This window comes from Thunnus albacares, chromosome 19, assembly GCF_914725855.1.
Source record: "Thunnus albacares chromosome 19, fThuAlb1.1, whole genome shotgun sequence".
Lineage (NCBI taxonomy): Eukaryota > Metazoa > Chordata > Actinopteri > Scombriformes > Scombridae > Thunnus > Thunnus albacares.
This window is the reverse complement of record NC_058124.1, coordinates 29,071,383-29,089,793: the sequence shown is the minus strand read 5'-3', so window position 1 is coordinate 29,089,793 and position 18,411 is coordinate 29,071,383. Positions and strand designations below refer to the sequence as shown.

Below are 18,411 nucleotides of genomic sequence, written 5' to 3'. Positions count from 1 at the left end.
AATATTAGATCAGTAATAGTCTAAAATAGCACAAAACTGACCAACAATTTCTTCAAAATAAATGGGAGTTCAAGCCTATTTGAATATTCTCACATTCATTTTAATGGATTTTCAAAAGAAGAATATGAAACTAGAAGAGTGTGGATCTCTGCCAGGGGTGTACGGTCAAGATGGAGGTGAAGATAACAAAAAACAGGGATTTATTCATCTCATATCAAACTTTAGTGGATTATAACAGGTATGGAATTAACCTGCAGATGCTCCAGTTCAAGATGAGACCTAATGAGACCTTCACCTCTGGATAATAAACTTCAATAACTGAGAAAGTGGACTTTTCTCCAGTGAATTCAAGAAAAGCCCCAGTAGTACAAAGAAACATTTAAAGGATAAGGTTGGTACCATGTGCAGAGCAAAACCAATGATGAACTCCTCCTACTAACAAGCATTGAAATGAAGAACGCAGCACTGACATCTCATCATCAGTATCAGGTTGTAAATATCTATCTGCATCTAAGTTCCTGCCTCTCTGTTCTGTCTTCTACAGCCATGTTAGAGTCGTATGTTCTGAGTTAAGTCAATAGCTTTCCACTAGCAGACTTGTAGCAGAGGTTAACACTGCTAATGTTCCAATAACGACGAGACTTCACAACAAGATATGAACATTTTAAGGGCTTTTTCCCAGCAGAGCAGTTTTGAAATATTGCAGGTAAGAATGGTGAACAGCCAAAGTGAGCTGCTAGATTGAAAACTCCAGGCTCTTACTTACAGCACACCTTCAACACAACAACTAGGTAAACAATGCTTTTAATGTGTTGTTTGGAAAACTTCTTATAAACCAGTACATTTTCTGAGAAAACTGGAGTAGATGTTCAGATGTTTAGAAGAAAGTAAAAGATGGATAGATGAAAGACATTAAGAAACAGTTGAAGCATAATAATAATAATAAGTGATAGTAATATATCTAGATTACTGTACATACTCAGGATTATAGTCTGTATGCATTTCCATTTATCTTATTGTATTATCTATGCTCTTTTCTTTTTCTTCTATCAATTGCACTTTTCCTGGACCTATTTGGCTTTCCTCTCAACTTTATATTTATTATTGTATGATTAGTAAATGCTGGTGTTGTCTCATCTTAAGAATTTCAAAGTACAGTTGACTGCTATAATATTATATGTATATAACAATAAAAAAAAATACTTTGAAACCTTGGTTCTGCTGTCTCATTAGTGTCACCATGCATTAAAAGGAACTAAAACACATCAATGTTCTAAGATAAATTCTATTAAAACCGGCAACCTAAATGATTACACACACAGAACCATAAAACTGACATTCATAATGATGGTTTATCATTTTTATTTTGTTAGTTACACTGAATTCAACACATTCAAACACAGAATCTGATGCAGAAAAAAACTAATCAGATAAAATATATAAAATAAAAGCACTGTTATTCAGAACTGACAAAAAAAACGAAAACTACTTTTGCAAATGCTTTCACACCAGCTGTTGGATCTTGACCAGTTCACATATTTAAGTCATTACATTGATCACATTGATAACTGCTGTCTGATGCAGAATCATGTGACGTTCGACCACCTGACAACAACATGGATCATGAATCCACGGTTTGTATTTATCCCGTGAACGCCGCGGCTGAATGGCGTCTCCGCGTGTGGGTTTTCATGTGTCTCCCGACACCTCCTCTACATCTAAAATGTTTCTTACAAACTGAGCAGCTGAAAGGTTTTTCTCCCGTATGACATCTCATGTGATCCAGTAAGTGCGCACGCTGAGCGAATCCTTTATGACAAACCGAGCAGCTGAACGGTTTCTCTCCCGTGTGAGTTCTCATGTGTACTTGCAGATTTCCTTTTTGAATAAAACCTTTACTGCACACCCAGCAGCTGAACGGTTTCTCTCCTGTGTGGATTTTCATGTGTTTGTGTAAACTGTCACTCCACGAAAAAGCTTTCTCACAAATCGAACAGCTGAAAGTCTTTTCTGCTGCCTGACGTTTTATGTGTTTCACCATTTTACCAAATGTGATGTCGTTAGTAGCAGCTTGTAAATGTCTATCTGGGACTAAGTTTCTAGCTGGTCCTCCACAGTCCTTCCCATCAGCTTCTGTTTCACACTTGTGTCTTTTCACCCCTGAGAGCCAAGTGAAACTTCTGTCACAAACACTGCAATTGAAGGGTTTCTCCCCTGTGTGGCGCCCCATGTGGTAGATCATATTCCACTTCTGTGTAAATCTTTTACCACAATATGAGCAAACAAACGGTTTCTCTCCCGTGTGAGTTCTCATGTGTCTCTTTTGAAGGTAGCTGTAGCTGAATGTTTTACCGCACTCAGAGCAGCTAAATGGTTTCTCACCTGCACTATCAGGAACTTCATCACTCTTGAGAGAGTTTAAACCTGACCGAGGTGTCTCCTTCCATTCATCATCGCTGTCTTCAGTCGCAGTCTCAGAGGAGTACAGAGAACTGTCATCACTAACTGGTTGTAAATGTCTATCTGGATCTGGTTCTGATCCTTCACAGTCCTCTTCATCAGCTTCTGTTTCCATCTGTTCAGTTTGTCTTTGATGAAGCTGTGAGGACTGAGGTTTCTCTTCATCATCTTCACTCTTCACAGGGACAGGAGTGAATGTGAACTTGGTGATATCAGCCTCCTCCAGCCCCTGAAGCTGCTCTCCCTCCTGACTGGTCCAGAGTTCTTTCTGTTCCTCTTTGATGTGTGGGGGCTCTGGGTCCACATTGGAGCTCCAGTCCTGCTGCTCAGGAGGAACCTCTTCTATACTCTCCGACAGCTGCTGGACGTCTGCAGGGGAGAGTAAAGAGGGCTTAAGAAATTTCATTTTGACTGCAGCTTCACAGCAGAAGGCGCCTACACTGACCTGTGATTGCTCTCCGGCTCGCTGTAGCAGCAAATGTGATGGTCTCCTTTCTTAACTAAGCTGCGCTTTGGGCTAAACACTGTTAGCTAAACCATGCTAGTTTGATTAGCTCGTATAATGACTGATAGGGCTGTCACTTTTTCAAAAAGTCAACAAGTAATTTGTTTGAATTAATTGGAACACAACTCATTTACCGTAATGTGTCTGAGATACAATTTACTGTGACTGTCATCAGCATGTACGGCAGCAATGTCTTACCGTTCAATACAGTCTTTATATTTTCCTGTGTGATGTCATACAGCTGCACTATGTGTGTTGAGATTGCACTGTGAGACGAGGTTGTAGAGTTGAAGTTGCTCCTCCGGTTTGACGCCTCCGCTGCCTCACTTGTGTGATAAGCTAGCTGCTGAGTCTTCAGATTTGATGTCACTGTAGAGTAAGGCAGCTGCTTTTTACAAAACAGCCCTATGTTTGCCTCCTAAATACCCTCAAAATATTTCTACACACTACTTCTCAGATACTGCGGTGACGTGATTATCCGATCAGCGCTGCTTTGTTTGCTACGGTCATCCTCTATGTTATTTATTATCTTAGTATACTGATAGGTTAAAGAGCAATAGGTCAAGCTCTGCTGGACTGCAAGGTAAACTGCTTCCAATGGTCTGTATAGTTATAGTCATTATAGTTCAAATATTTAATTTCAAATAAAAGTTTGGTGAACACAAAAGAGAAACCAGAGTTGAAAGAGCTTCTGATGTCTGGGAGAGTGGTAAATGGTAAACCGGTAAGTTAAAGCAACACTGAACGGAGGCTCGGACAGAAACCGTCCACCAATGTCGTTCAGCCAAAGTTGGAAACACAAACATGCTTAAACCATTCGTGAGGGCACAAATCCAACGTGTCCATTACCGGACTCGACGCCTGCTGTAATGTCGCCTCCCCGTGCAGTCAGTCCATCGCGCCTTCCCCCACGTGAATGAGCAGGACTTGCAGTCGTCCGGGAATTATCCAGTACCCGGGCAGCCGCTTGCACCGCTGATGAATGATGGATGAATTGATCTGACGGTCAAAAGCTGAACTTTCCAGTAAACTCCGCTCCTGCAGACTGGTCAAAAAGTCCCCCAGCGGATCATCGTCGTCATTTTTTGTGGTATTTCTGATTCAGTAGTTTTAGTTATGTTCGAGTATTTTTTATCTGTCATCACTGGAGCTGCTTTTACCTTCTTGACGCTGGTCTAGTTTGTGTCTTTCAATTTTATATTTGTTTTCATTATATTTTGCTGCCTTATGAAGCATTTTTGTAAGCTGGGTTTGGAAAACTGCTCACTAAATGAAGTTATATGTTAGACATACTCATCTTCAACTCATGACCAAGTAAGGATATTAAATCCTATTGAAACTGAGCTGTAATAATATGACATTTCAGCTGAATCTGAATGTAAACTGATTATTTATTTGTCTTCACAATTTCAGTACAGGATTGTGGACCAAGTATCTACACAACCCTACTATCATCATTTTTAACCACATTATAACACAATATTTATGAATCAGGAAAGAAAAGAACACAAACTCACAGCTTTTAGAAGCTGGAACAAGCTTATCTTTGGCATATTTTCTTAAATTAAAATTAATTATTGTGAGTTATTATAGTGAGCAGTGGCAGAGAACTTGGTTTTATTTGAAACCCCTGGTGAATGCAAACTCAACACTTCATGTTTACCTGCTGTCTTCATTAATTCAGTAAAACCGGGGCCATGGAGAAAAAATAACTTATTTGTGCTCTTGATTTAATAACTCTAATAACTCCAGTGTACACCCTCACTGTGGATCACTTGGATTTAATAAGGTTTTATTTTGACCTTTGACTAAGATATGTGGATATACTCAAACATATTCTACAGGATTACAGACTTTTTTCACTGTAAGAACTTCCTCTTCCTGCTGATGTCGTCTAGTTCATTAAAACTCAGCTTCAGGGTTCAGGATTGCTCACAAACCTGAAGTTTTACTTTCTCTTCATTCAACAAGCATCACGTCTTCTTTGTTGCTTCCAGCTAACTGAATGTATCTGATTATTACTAATTATTAAATTGAGAGCACAGTTTAGTTTTTTTGTCTCTGTCTTTCAGGTTTTTAGCCATGCAGCGCAGCAACCAGTGCTGCTCATGGTGATGGTGAGCAGAAATCCAATACAGTCAGTTAAAAATGTGGCAAAAATACATAAGGGAAAAGAAAAGAAGCAGGAGGTCATACTTTGCAATCCAGAAAACCGTAGAAAGAGCAAAAAACAATTTTACCTGCATAAGAAAGGATGCAGTTGTAATAACCAGAATGAAGGTTAAGGCATAGTGGGCTCTGATTGGAAAACAGCCAGACGGTAAATGAGAGCGTGAAGGCCGAGAGTCAGGAAGGAACAAGAATTACTGACACCAAGAGGAGGAAACTGGAGAAACTGGTTTTACTCTGGATAACTGGAGTAAGATGGAGAAAGTGCTGGGATTTCTGTGCAGTGTTAAGATTATACAACAAAATATAAAGAACTGTCAAAAAGAAACAACCAATGGCAAACAGTAGAGGGTCATGGGAGTTGTGGCTATTTCCTGTGTAATGGTTTCTGCCTACAGATAACCGATACCTCCACCGACAGACGGCTGTCCTCTAACTCTGACCCAGATATCGAATGTAGTTCCCAAAATCTACAGACGCGTGACCATCCCAGCCTTGCTCAGGGAACCAGATTCAGCCTGGCTTCTATAATCACCAGCTGTCGTTGAACCGCTACCAGCAGGTCTATAGAGTCCAGTATGTCCTGACAGCCTGCGTCACAACGGAGTGTGTTGGTGCAAATAGGTGTTGGAGGTTTGAAAGTCCTCCAAGATGGCCTCCTAACAGGACATCTCTGGAGGAGGTCCACTCTGTCGGTCGAGGGCACTCAGCTTCAGAGCCCTGATCCTAACGATGTAGCCAATTAAACCCCTAATTATAAAACACTCAACCTAATATTATACTGAAATCATACTTCTATCATATGTACAGCAATATATTAACCTCAGTGACTGACCCTGAACTATTATCACTCTATTATTCAATAAACAGTTTTTACCTTTACAAAATTCAATAATTTATAATCTAAACAATTGAAAAACTAATATCAGCCTCTTAAAGGAACAGCAGAGGACCTCAGAGACGAGCACGAGTCAGCAACTTTGGTTGGAGTGTATAAAAATACAAACCAGTTTTATTTGGTTTAACAAAGCAAACAATCTAAGTCTACAAAAAGTTAAATACAAAAATCTTAAGCAAAAAAATGAAAAGTGTAAACAGAGTCTCCAAGAGATCCATCAAAAGGCCCTCAGGAAGAAAGGAACCAACCCGCAGCCTCTCTTAGCTTTACTTTTTATAACTCTACAACTTCCTCTTATTTGTATTACATATCGTCTATCTTCAGGACATCTGACAACTTCATGCTGATGTTACATGACTTTAAAAAAAAGTGAACTTTTCTTTACCTGTCACCTGCATCAGAGTACATGGAACTTTTAAACTTCTTCTTATTCACATTTTGAGACAGTAAGTTAATGAATGGATGTCTGCAAGGTGCAGAAACACAAACACAGCTCCTCTGTTAAGTTTTTGATGTTTGTTAGTTCAGGACACGTTGCACAAATTGCATAAATTCCTCAGAAATGGTGCAAGACATTCAGTTATGTTAATTTGTCTCCAATTAAACTTAAATAAAATAGTTTGAAGTAGGCTTGAATGGAGTTTGTCCCGGTCACATATACACACAGTAATATCTGTTTTATTTACTATTAAAATAATGATGTTTTCACATTTTACTATCCAGAACAGAAGTTTAGAACAGATGATCTCAGATTATTGACAAAAAACTTTCTGGATGTCTGCGGGCCGATGCTAGCTATCGTTAGCATGTCTGATGTCTCCGGTGCTTCCGGTCCGGTGTGTCGGGACTGACCTGCTCTGAGCAGCTTGACTTCGGGCTTCAGCACGGCATCGAGCAGCCTCCTCTGGCGGCAGATCTCCCGCTCTGACCGCTCCACTCTGTCTTCGTACTCCGCCACGGTTTCCTCCAACAGACCGACGATCTCCTCCGCAGCCGCCGTTAGCCGCTCGGTGAGCAGCGCTCTCAGCGGGATTTCTGCCGTTTCTTCTCCTTTTTCCACCTGCAGCAGAAAGTCTTCAGCGGCAGCGCTGATCCGCTCATGTACCGACACCCGCAGCAGCTGCACGGCGCACATTTTCTCCTTTTCTGTGCACTTTCAGCCTTCCAGCGGACAGATAACCGGGAGGCGGTGAACGACAGTAAACAGACTTTACGATGGGTTCCGCGTCGATGACTGTTCGCTTCCTGCAGAGCGAAGCGGAGGAGGCGAACAGCGAACTCTACTGGACTGGAGAAATATGTTTCTGACTTAACTGAAAGATCATATCTGACTCAGATCCATCTAAGTATGCATAGTATATTTTTTCCGTCTTTCCTCTCCCATTAGTCATCTCACCACCCCTCAGATTTATCTGCTGACCCTTTGGAGGGACCCGACCCCTAGGTTGGGAACCACTGGACTAAACTAGCTAACTGTATATAAAGTAGTGTAAACTAGCTCCACCTCCAGCAGCTACAACAGTAACATGCTGCTCTAACACTGATGCTTCACTATTAATAATCTAATGATGTCATATATAATAATATATCAGTCAGAGGAACCAAACCACTACTTTTACTGCAATACTTTCACTACATCAAGCTCATAATACTTATGTACTTTTACTGTAGTACTTTAACTACATCAAGCTCATAATACTTATGTACTTTTACTGCAATACTTTAACTACATCAAGCTCATAATACTTATGTACTTTTACTGCAATACTTTAACTACATCAAGCTCATAATACTTATGTACTTTTACTGCAATACTTTAACTACATCAAGCTCATAATACTTATGTACTTTTACTGCAATACTTTAACTACATCAAGCTCATAATACTTATGTACTTTTACTGCAATACTTTAACTACATCAAGCTCATAATACTTATGTACTTTTACTTCAGTAAAGGATCTCGGATACGCAGAGTGGTGAAAATGTAATATTGTGCGTTATGAAGGGATCTTCAGGGATGATGATGATGATGATGATGATGATGAATACAACAAGAGTTTCACTGTTCATTTAGGCTCCTGACTGTTGTTTTAATACAGATTTGAAACTGTGGGGTTTCTAGGGGTCCTAGAGGTTGTTTCAGGGGTTTTATTTTCCCACCATGCAACACTGAACAGAAATAAAAAACTAGAAGAATATAGAATATCACCAGATTTACTGTATACTTTAATCTGTGGTTAGTTCAAGTGAAGTCGGCTTGTTCAAATAAAAACAGCAGAACAACTTCCTTCCAAACATGTTAACACCCAACAGTCTTTCTTTCCCCAGACATTGTCTTCTCAGGCAGAGAAACATTCAACTTCCAGCCAACTACTTTAAATGCTTTACATCTTTTACATCTTAAAATAAAGCTTCATACACAAAATCTTGAGATCATTTTTTGTTACTTTGTGTAATTACATGTTATGGTTGATGGTGAGGTCTTTAAACGTTTTATTCTTCTGACTTATAATTCTAACAGTTTTTGGCAATATAATGAATCATTTTCACAAAGAAGTTCTTGTCAGTCGTCGACAGTTGATCTTTGGGTTTGAGTCAAAGTAAACTGCTGCTCTTCTTCAAGTCCTCCAGCTGTTTGTTTGACACAGTTTCTTTATCATTTGGACAACTGTATTAACATCATGAGTCAACAGTTCTCCAGAATTTAGGAATGCTGCAAAGATGTCCTGATCTGTTCCCAAAAAAGGCAGACAAATGTGCACAGAGGTGTTGAAATACAGAACCTTTGATATAAAGTCACAAGCTTCCTCAAAGACATTCTTTAGATCAAAACTTAAACTTCATGTGACCACTTTTGTCCGAGATGTAACTGCTCTGTCCACAAATCTGTGTTCAGTCTACAAAATTAATACACATACAGTGATTTTCCATTACTGGGGCTTAAAAGATAAGTCTGGTGATTTTCTATATTTTTCTTATTGTCAACCGATCTCATGTTTGGATCCAAACCAACAATAAACTGATCTACTAACAAGTATTGTGTGTGTATTAAAGCCTGATATGTCTTATTCCTCTATTGTTGTCCAAAAACTGTTAAAAACACGTCAGTGAGTCTCACCGCTGCACTGGGTGACATGTTCCTTCATTATGAAGACTTTGCTCATGTTAGTTTGTTTAGAAATGGCTCCAAAAACTAATAACAGTGACCACATTTTTAGTCTCAGGAGAGTAATTCTGTGTAAAGCAGATGCCACTGAGCATGTGCGAGAACGCAGCTTTGCTAGCTTATTGTGCCACATATCACAACCTCTTGACGTTGTACTGAGGTTCTTTGAGAAATTTATAATGTTGTACAAAGCCGAGAGGTTGTGATATGTAGCACAACAAGCTAGCAAAGCTGTAAGCACATGCTTACACAGAATTACTATCTGGAGACTGAAAACATGATGCTGTTATTAATCTTTGGAGCCGTTTCTAAACAAACATGAACAAACTCTTCATGACATTGACATGTTTTTAATAGTTTTTGGACAACAATGGAGGAATAAGATATATCAGGCTTTGGATACACAAACAATACTTGTTAGTAGGTCAGGTCATTGTTGGTTAAGATCCAAACATGATATTTGTTGACAATAAGACAAACATAGAAAATCACCAGAATCATCCTTTAACGACCTGTAACATAAGTGGAACCTTTGAGAACTTGTTGGACTATGGTGGTCGGGTCAGATCATTGTAATTTGCATACCGGGAAGAATCAGACGACCTCATTCAAAAGACAGCAGCAGGACAAACATCATTTGTCCAAAATGTGTTCTCCATTATTCTTCATATTAAAAAGTTGATGTACACACAGAAGTTGTAGTTGTTGTAGTTGAGATAAAACAACAGAGCCAACAGAGAGTGATAGCTGCTTGGCCAATCAGAGACGAGAGCCCTGGGAGCACATCCCCTCCTACTGCAAGTACCTGCAACTTGTGCTGCTAAAACCCCAACTTGTCGTTGGGGTTTTAGCAGCTACAGAGATACCACATGGAGACAACAAGAGCTGTGATTGGTTAGCTACATTCATCTCATCTTCATGTCTTTGGACTGTGGGAGGAAACACAACCAGCAGCAGGTGGATCTGAATTAGTTATATTTAGTATTCATTAGTATTCATCATCGAAAATGAATTCATTACAACAGCAAGCCCAGCGTAGAGATAATATCTAGAGTTTATATCAGAGCAGTCCTTAAAGGTTACAGCAGTAGAATAATATACTGCTATGTTAGTAATATTTGCACTACGACAGCAGCACATGATCATATTTTATGATTTGGTTGCTATAAATGATCTTCAGCAGTAGGAGTAACCAGTGAATACTGTGTTAAACAAGGCCTTCAATAATTAATCTACTGGTGATACAAATGTGTGCACACCACAACCAAAGCCACTATTCCCATTGGCATGATTCATCGTGTCTCTCTTCTCTCTTCTACACAGTCTTCAAATGTGGCCGTTTAGAACAGTATAAACACCTTTGCCTTCAGATGTGGTGGGACGACACGTCACCTAGATTGTTTAAAGCAAACTGAAACCTCTACAAGTTCGGCTACCTGAACCCAACACACAACTACCTGGAAGAATCTTCTTTATTTGACCAGCATATTTCAGCACAGGGCCACCATGACGAAGGCCCAGCTGTTATTCTGATCTGGCTCTGGATACAAGAGGCACCACCGCAAAACCACAGCACTTTGTCTGGACGTTACACCACATATCTCATATTCTACATTAGCAATTAATGTATTTTGATCACTTAAATCACTGATAGCAGTCTTAATCTAAAACTGTTGGATAATGAACATCCCTAAATGAGGGAGGCCAGGCATGAGTCAGAGAAGCTTGATAAACATGAGCCCTGATGTGGCTGCATCCCTCACCACCTCACTGACTCAAAGGGTTTCATCTTTCCTCCTGAGTGGTGAAACACGTCATGACGTGTTCGCCGGTTCAACAGTCTCAACTTCATGATTTACTTTGGCTGAAATTGTATCCGAGGACTCAGTCACTTGACTGTCTGCTGTGTGCAGCTTCATGTGTCTCTTTAGATGTCCCGTCACAGTAAAACGTTTTCCGCAGACGGAGCAGCTGAACGGTTTCTCTCCTGTGTGGACTCTCATGTGAATCTTCAAGCTCCCCTTTTGAGCACAACTTTTACCGCAAATATTGCAGCTGAACGGCTTCTCTCCCGTGTGGACTCTCATGTGTTTGGTCAAGTCTCCTTTTTCAGCACAGCACTTTCCACAGAACGGACAACTGTACGGTTTCTCTCCAGTATGGACTCTCATGTGTTTCTTTAAGTCTGTTTTCTGAGCACAACCTTTACCACAGACAGAACAACTGAACGGTTTTTCCCCAGTATGATACTTCATGTGTCTGTTAAGGTGTTCTTTCACATGAAAACTTTTACTGCACACCGAGCAGGTGTATGGCTTCTCTCCTGTGTGGATTCTCATGTGTCTGGTCATGTTTCCCCTCCCACTGAAATTCTTCCCGCAGAATAAGCAACTGTACGGCTGCTCTCCGGTGTGACACCTCATGTGAGCCGTTAGTGATCCACTATCTTTAAATGATTTATCACAACCAGAACAAGGGAATGGTCTCTCGCCTGTGTGGTCTCTTATGTGTCTATTCAAATTTCCCTTAAGGCTAAATCTTTTACCACAATATGAGCAAGGAAAGGGTCGCTCCTTCACTGAAGATCCAATGTCACTCTCAGGGGCTTCACTGTTTTTTGGACTCTCAAAACCTGACTGAGCTTCATTTGTTTCTGTCCAATCACAATCACTGTCATCAGTTTCCGTAGAGTCTAGAGAGTTGTCTTCACTAACTGGTTGTAAATGTCTATCTGGATGCGAGTCCCTGTCTGGTTCTGATCCTCCACAGTCCTCTCCATCAGCTTCTGTTTCCATCTGTTCAGTTTGTCTTTGATGAAGCTGTGAGGACTGAGGTTTCTCTTCATCATCTTCACTCTTCACAGGGACAGGAGTGAATGTGATCTTGGTGATATCAGCCTCCTCCAGCCCTTGAAGCTGCTCTCCCTCCTGACTGGTCCAGAGTTCCTCCTGTTCCTCTTTAATGTGTGGGAGCTCTGGGTCCTCCTGGTCCAGACTGGAGCTCCACTCCTGCTGCTCAGGGGGAACCTCTTCTTTACTCTCCAACAGCTGCTGGACATCTGCGGGACACACTGAAATAAAAAATACAGCCACATTATGGAAAATGTAAGTCTGTTATCCAAAGCTACTGTAGATATAATATTTTATCAGGATTTCCCGAAGCCTTTTATAGACTAATCCAGCAAGTGATTTATGTCTTACATTCTAAAATGACATTCATGAGCTGCCAGAGCTCAACTGAACACATTTCCACAGCACTGAAAGCAGTCGGTCACTGGTTGGTCCTTTGTCAGCATGCTGGATTTACTGGATATTTCTGAAAGTCAAACAGATTTCATTGGGGCAGAGGCTTGCGGTCTCAGTTTGTTATTGGAGGACTGATATAGGACTATTATCTTGTGTTTTTGGGTGTTTAGTAATAATAAAAGGTATTTATTTGTATGTATTTGCTTATCGCTATCAAACAACTCGATAATTTTAATGTCATTTTATGAGGGTCTAAAAAAATCATAACAAAACGTATTAAACTTATTATTTTGTTACTTCTGTCTTATTACAGGTTAATGATCAAACAGGTATGTAACAGTAATGAACATTCTGGTCAAGAATCTTCGATCATGTGGGCATGCCCATGATGGGTATGGTACTAGCTAAAAAACCTTTTCTAAAAGACTGGAAGACACCAACTCCACCGTGCTTCAGAAACTGGTTGCATGAACTTGTTTTGGTTGTTCACATGGAGAACCCTAACCCTAACTTAAAATGTCAACAGAAATGGGAAGAATCCTGGGGTCCCTTTTTGCAACATCTGGACTCAATTTGACTGTATCTGTATTCATATATAGATTGGGTTTGTGTTTTTATAATCATATATTTGATGGGTGGCAAGTAACAATCACATGTAGATGATATGTACTGCTATCAGGTTTCGTGTCCTTGATCCATGGTTAAGATGAAATGAAGCTTTGGCATAAGTTCAGTAAGGAAGATCTCTATCTTCACAATGTCTTCAAATATCATGGGTGAACAGTTCTTTCTGTTCTATTTCTCAGTCACTTCCACTTTCCCATCCTTTCATTCTCGATTCTGACGTCACCATATCTGACAAATGATCTTTCTACCCGTGTTCCTTTAGCCAGTCAGAATCTTAGTGCTGCTCTTTAAATATCATTGGGGGCTCAGGAGGTAGAGCGGGTTGTCCACTAATCAGAAGATTGGCAGATTGATTCCCGGTCCAGTCCACATGTCAAAGTGTCCCTGGACAAGATACTGCATCAGCACCCTGCATGGTAGCTTGCTGCCATCGGCGGGTGAATGTAACTTGTTATGTAAAAGCGCTTTGAGCGGTTGGAAGACTAAAAAGGCGCAATATAAGTGCAGTCCATTTACCATATTTCGGACCGACTATTGTGCAATGGTGCTATTGCATCTAAAAGACTCGTCAGCGCGCTCTGTTACCATTTCAGCATACCAATTCAGCTTTTGGTGGATGAGGCGGAGATCAATTAAGAAAATCCTGCTGATACTTTACACATCGTAGGAGGCATCAAGAGACGAGCTCTGCCTTTGCCCCTCTACAACTCTCCGCAAATCCTCCACACCAGCGCTGCCGACATCTAAATCTTGCAAAGCAAGCGATTGGCAAACGCGCTCCGGAAACCACTTCAAGGATTCGTGTTCAGTCAGCCTCTCTGTGCCCCAAACTACTTTACAATTCTCGGCCCGCCGCCCCTCACAGCTCCTTCTCTGGCTTTCCTTTCACTTGTTTGAGCATATAAGGGCTTCAGGTGCGCATGTAAACTACAGAATAATATAATAATACATGTAGCCTTGCACATAAATGTGTATTTAAAAAAAAATGCCAGTGGCAATTCAACCATCTCAGTGGCAAATCGGCATCAAGTCGAATTCTAAATTCTATTTTGTAGTCAGGTTAAACTTTGGACGTAGCCTAGCCCACAGCGGCCCAGCATCCTGGTTCCCAAAGCTTTGGATGCTTTGTTGAACAACTGCCATCCAATCAAAAAATAGGTGAGTAGTTTCTCAGACGAGAAAATGCTTGGTCCCTCTAATCTGGAGTTTCTGGGTAGTTATAAGGGGTGGAAGTATGAAAAATTAATTGATAAATATGGGGGTGATGGGGGTAAACATTGAAGTGAAATGAAAAATAGTGATAAATTATCAAGTGATTTGATGAACTTCAAGCTGATTAAAACAGTTGTGATACGATGAAAATAATATGAGCCATGTCTCATCATTTATCCCAATCTTACATTCATCATTCACAACACAAAATTGTTGTTTATCATTCAAGGAAAGTCTACGTCTACGTCTTGACTGACATTTTATTTGAAACAGTGTTGCTCTGATAATCTACCGGGCTGTGTTCATCATTCACAATACCCAACTGCCATTTATCGTTTACAGCAAACGATTGTTATTACTTCTGCACAAAATGTCTATCAAAAACCCACAACCACTGACTAACTAATGAGTTTGTGGCCCTCAACTTTCAGACATGACCTTCTGGTGAGCTTAGATATAGAAACTATGAGGGGTGCCTAAGCACAAATAGTGGGTTTTTACAAATATTTTTAAAATTACTGTTTTCAGGAAGAAAAAAACATGTCAAATAACAGCATGCAGGTCAGGACTCGGAGCGTAGCGAGGTTACGTTGCTGTCTCCGTCTCTCTCTGTAAATAGCTGCCAGTCTTTCTGTCTGGCGCGGTCGACGTTTGGCTGAGTGGTCAGCGTAGTTGTCCGTAGTCTGGGAGACCTGGGTTCAAAACCTGGTGTGAGGATCCTTGTTCACTAAGTGGTTTATCGAAGAGCACTTATTTCAACACTTTAATATCCTAAAATTATAAGTGTAATAAAAACAAAAACAAGATTGTTACACCTGTGGTCTATTACACTCTCCATTATTCATAGAATGGTTTCTATTCTCCACATGGATTTTTACTTCCTGCATAGATGCATTTCTTGACTGCATACTTTATTGGCCTTTATGGGTTTCTAAGGAGTGGTGATTTTGCAGACTCTTCTAATTCATTTAATCCCGAAATCAATGTTTCATTTTCTGACCTAACCTTTCCTCCTAAGTTCTACTGTTTATTTCCTAAGCATTACAAACATAAAGGTGCTTGATTCATTATCATTGCTCACACTGACTCTCCTTTCTGTCTTCATGTTGACATTTTAAAGCTCAGAAAATCCTGATCATCTCCTCTCTTTTAAATCCTGGTTTATTCCATAGACCGTATAGAAAATAATGGACGCAGCCACTGTGACGTAACCCATTGGTTTGTGGACTCCCGTTTTGAAGCCTCGAGTTTGGCATTTTGACCATCTCCATCTTGGTTTTTTTGGAGTCACAGGTGATGAGAAGTGACCATATTTGGACAAGAGCGTGGAGCTGGAGAGGAGCTCCCCAGGGCCCAACGACAGCACCTCACGCACCGCTGTGGTACATCTTGTCAATCACAGGGTAGCCACGCCCTAAAGTATACCCTGCTTGTTGTCTATTTTCCTCTAAACGGGGCCATAATTTACAAAATGAACATTATGCTGTATTGAAGACTTGAAACTAGCGATTGAGACCATAAACTCATTAGAAAAGTGTTAACTGAGGTAATTAATCAAGTGAGAAGTAGGGTCATTTTCCCATATACTTCTACACAAATGGACTTCTTTTTGGAGCCAGTGGCGTCGCCCCCTGCTGGCCATTAAAGAGAATGCAGGTTTAAGGCACTTCCACATTAGCTTGACTTTTCAACTTTTTTGGTGTATTCATAACTAAGGTAAATGCTTCTTAAATGTGGTTTAAGCCCTCTGCAGTAATCAGGCCACTCCCTCAGGATAAGTGCTGCCACTTCCACAGCTATTCAGGGAATTTCACCCTCTTCTCTCCAACAAATGGGCAGCTGGTCATCTTCAGCGTACTCCACATACATTAGACCTGACTCCGATGTCATCCTCTTTGCTCAAAAATCCCTCAAGCCCTGAGACTCACGGGGTAAGCTGTGTATGTAGCAGGTGGTGGGTGCTCATTTACGATTTCATAATGAACTTCTATCCCTCTCCCCAGGTGTAAGTGCATGTGTGTGTAAGTTTAAGTTTTAAGTCTCCGTCATTGATTTTTGTGTAGTTTGTGTTTCTATATAAAAAAGGAATGTACCAGTACAGGAAACAAGGATAACAGATAAGAACTAGGAGTAATAAACACAACAATATAAGAACTCAAGTAAATGGAGTTCCATATATATACATGTTATAAACATTACAATACTTAGGCTGTATATGTGAGATGATTTGTGGGTTGTAAAAATTTTAAAAAGTTGTGCAAAATATGTGCAGAAGTAAAGGTTCTGGTGGGTGTAGCTGCAGTTATATATGTATGTTATATAGATAAAGTAATGAATGCTAAATATTAATAAAAGATGCATTAATGTTATCTACACAGGTCAGCTATATTTCTACATAATACCACTAATGCTATTTGCACAATATGCCTAACATATGGTTAGTGGTTCAGCATGAAACATAGACTTTTTAACAAAATCAATCTTAAAAAGAAACAATTGACCTGCTGACAGAGAGTAATATGTGTTTTAATTAACTTACTATTAAAATAATCATGTTTTCACTGTCCTGAACAGAAGTTTAGAACAGATGATCTCAGATTATGGAGAGAAAACTTGAGACAATGTTTCTGGATGTCTGCGGGCCGATGCTAGCTATCGTTAGCATGTCTGATTTCTCCGGTGCTTCCGGTCCGGTGTGTCGGGACTGACCTGCTCTGAGCAGCTTGACTTCGGGCTTCAGCACGGCATCGAGCAGCCTCCTCTGGCGGCAGATCTCCCGCTCTGACCGCTCCACTCTGTCTTCGTACTCCGCCACGGTTTCCTCCAACAGACCGACGATCTCCTCCGCAGCCGCCGTTAGCCGCTCGGTGAGCAGCGCTCTCAGCGGGATTTCTGCCGTTTCTTCTCCTTTTTCCACCTGCAGCAGAAAGTCTTCAGCGGCAGCGCTGATCCGCTCATGTACCGACACCCGCAGCAGCTGCACGGCGCACATTTTCTCCTTTTTTGCGCACTTTCAGCCTTCCAGCGAACAGAGAGAGCCGGCGAGGAAGTAAACAGGTAAAAACACCGCGAACAAAGAGAGCCAGCGGGGAGGTAAACAGGTAAACGCACAATGAAAAAAGAGAGCCAGGGAGAAGGTAAACAGGTAAACACACAGCGAACAAAGAGGGCCAGCGAGAAGGTAAACAGGTAAACACACAGCGAACAAAGAGAGCCAGCGGGAGTTCCGCGTCGACGACTGTTCGCTTCCTGCAGAGCGAAGTGGAGAAAGCGAACAGCGATCTCTGCTGGACTGGAGGACGAAGAATATTTTTTTTTTATTTACTGATGATTTGAGCTGTGTTTATTACATTGAACGAAGTAAAACAACAGCCAGATGCCCATATGAACACTGGAAGAGGTTTTCCTCGTTATAATCATTAATTCATACGGGCTATTAAAAGATCCCCTTCAAATGTGCTTTCATAGGGTTAGAGTGGGCCAGGTTGCAACACTTTTTGCTGCGTTTTGCTCTATTACTCTGGGACTACTTACAGTAGACCACCACAATTTTAATATATTGAACCCATAGTTTTTATTTTACATCATTAGTCTGAATATTTGAACTGTTTTAGTATTGAGTATTGTTTTCAACTATGCCAACATGTAGCAGCATTTTGACTGTTTTATAACACAAGGAAGAAAAATAACTTATTGTTCCCTTAAACCAGCATTAATATTTCTTCATCTATAAGGTTAATCAGGATTTAATCTTATTTGTGTTGTTGTTGTGTATCCCTGCTCCCACCAGCCATTTTAAACACAGTATACTAGATTGACACAAAAACCTTGATACATTCAGGAGTCAACAAAACAATGATTAAAATGATATCAAAATAGATTTTGTCATGTAAACAGTCAGGACAGTATAATAAGATAAATAAAAATACTTTCATACCTCCAAAACTTATTTTTGACAATGAGTCCAGAGGAAAAGGTTAGCTGCCCTCCTCCTGCTAGGGAGAAGGACTAACTGAATGAATTTATTGGTTCTAGCACATTCCTGACTGGAGGAACTGGACACTGTTGCAACTGTCCCCATCATATCCTAAGTGATAGGGGCCAAAATCCACAGTGTGTCTACTAGA

General features: G+C 40.5%; 1 protein-coding gene across 1 annotated transcript; it reads right to left on the bottom strand.

The window, feature by feature from the left end:
- Positions 1 to 1,411: 1,411 nt before the first annotated feature.
- On the bottom strand, positions 1,412 to 17,528 carry LOC122970351 (zinc finger protein 135-like). The gene is made up of 4 exons (XM_044336467.1): positions 16,994 to 17,528; positions 11,018 to 12,270; positions 6,885 to 7,185; positions 1,412 to 2,829 (listed from the first exon to the last, which is right to left on the bottom strand). Exons 1-4 carry the CDS (start codon positions 17,274 to 17,276, stop codon positions 1,643 to 1,645), a joined length of 3,024 nt encoding a protein of 1,007 aa, XP_044192402.1. The 5' UTR covers positions 17,277 to 17,528; the 3' UTR covers positions 1,412 to 1,642.
- Between the last annotated feature and the right edge of the window lie 883 nt (positions 17,529 to 18,411).

Bases quoted from the DNA above. Each gene is read 5' to 3' on its own strand.
- LOC122970351 (XM_044336467.1), bottom strand. From the start codon at position 17,276: ATGTGCGCCGTGCAGCTGCTGCGGGTGTCGGTACATGAGCGGATCAGC. The intron at 12,271-16,993 runs GTCAGTCCCGAC...TTTTTATTTCAG, and splicing joins AGTCAAGCTGCTCAGAGCAG to TGTGTCCCGCAGATGTCCAG. The intron at 2,830-6,884 runs GTCAGTCCCGAC...TCTCCCCTGCAG, and splicing joins AGTCAAGCTGCTCAGAGCAG to ACGTCCAGCAGCTGTCGGAG.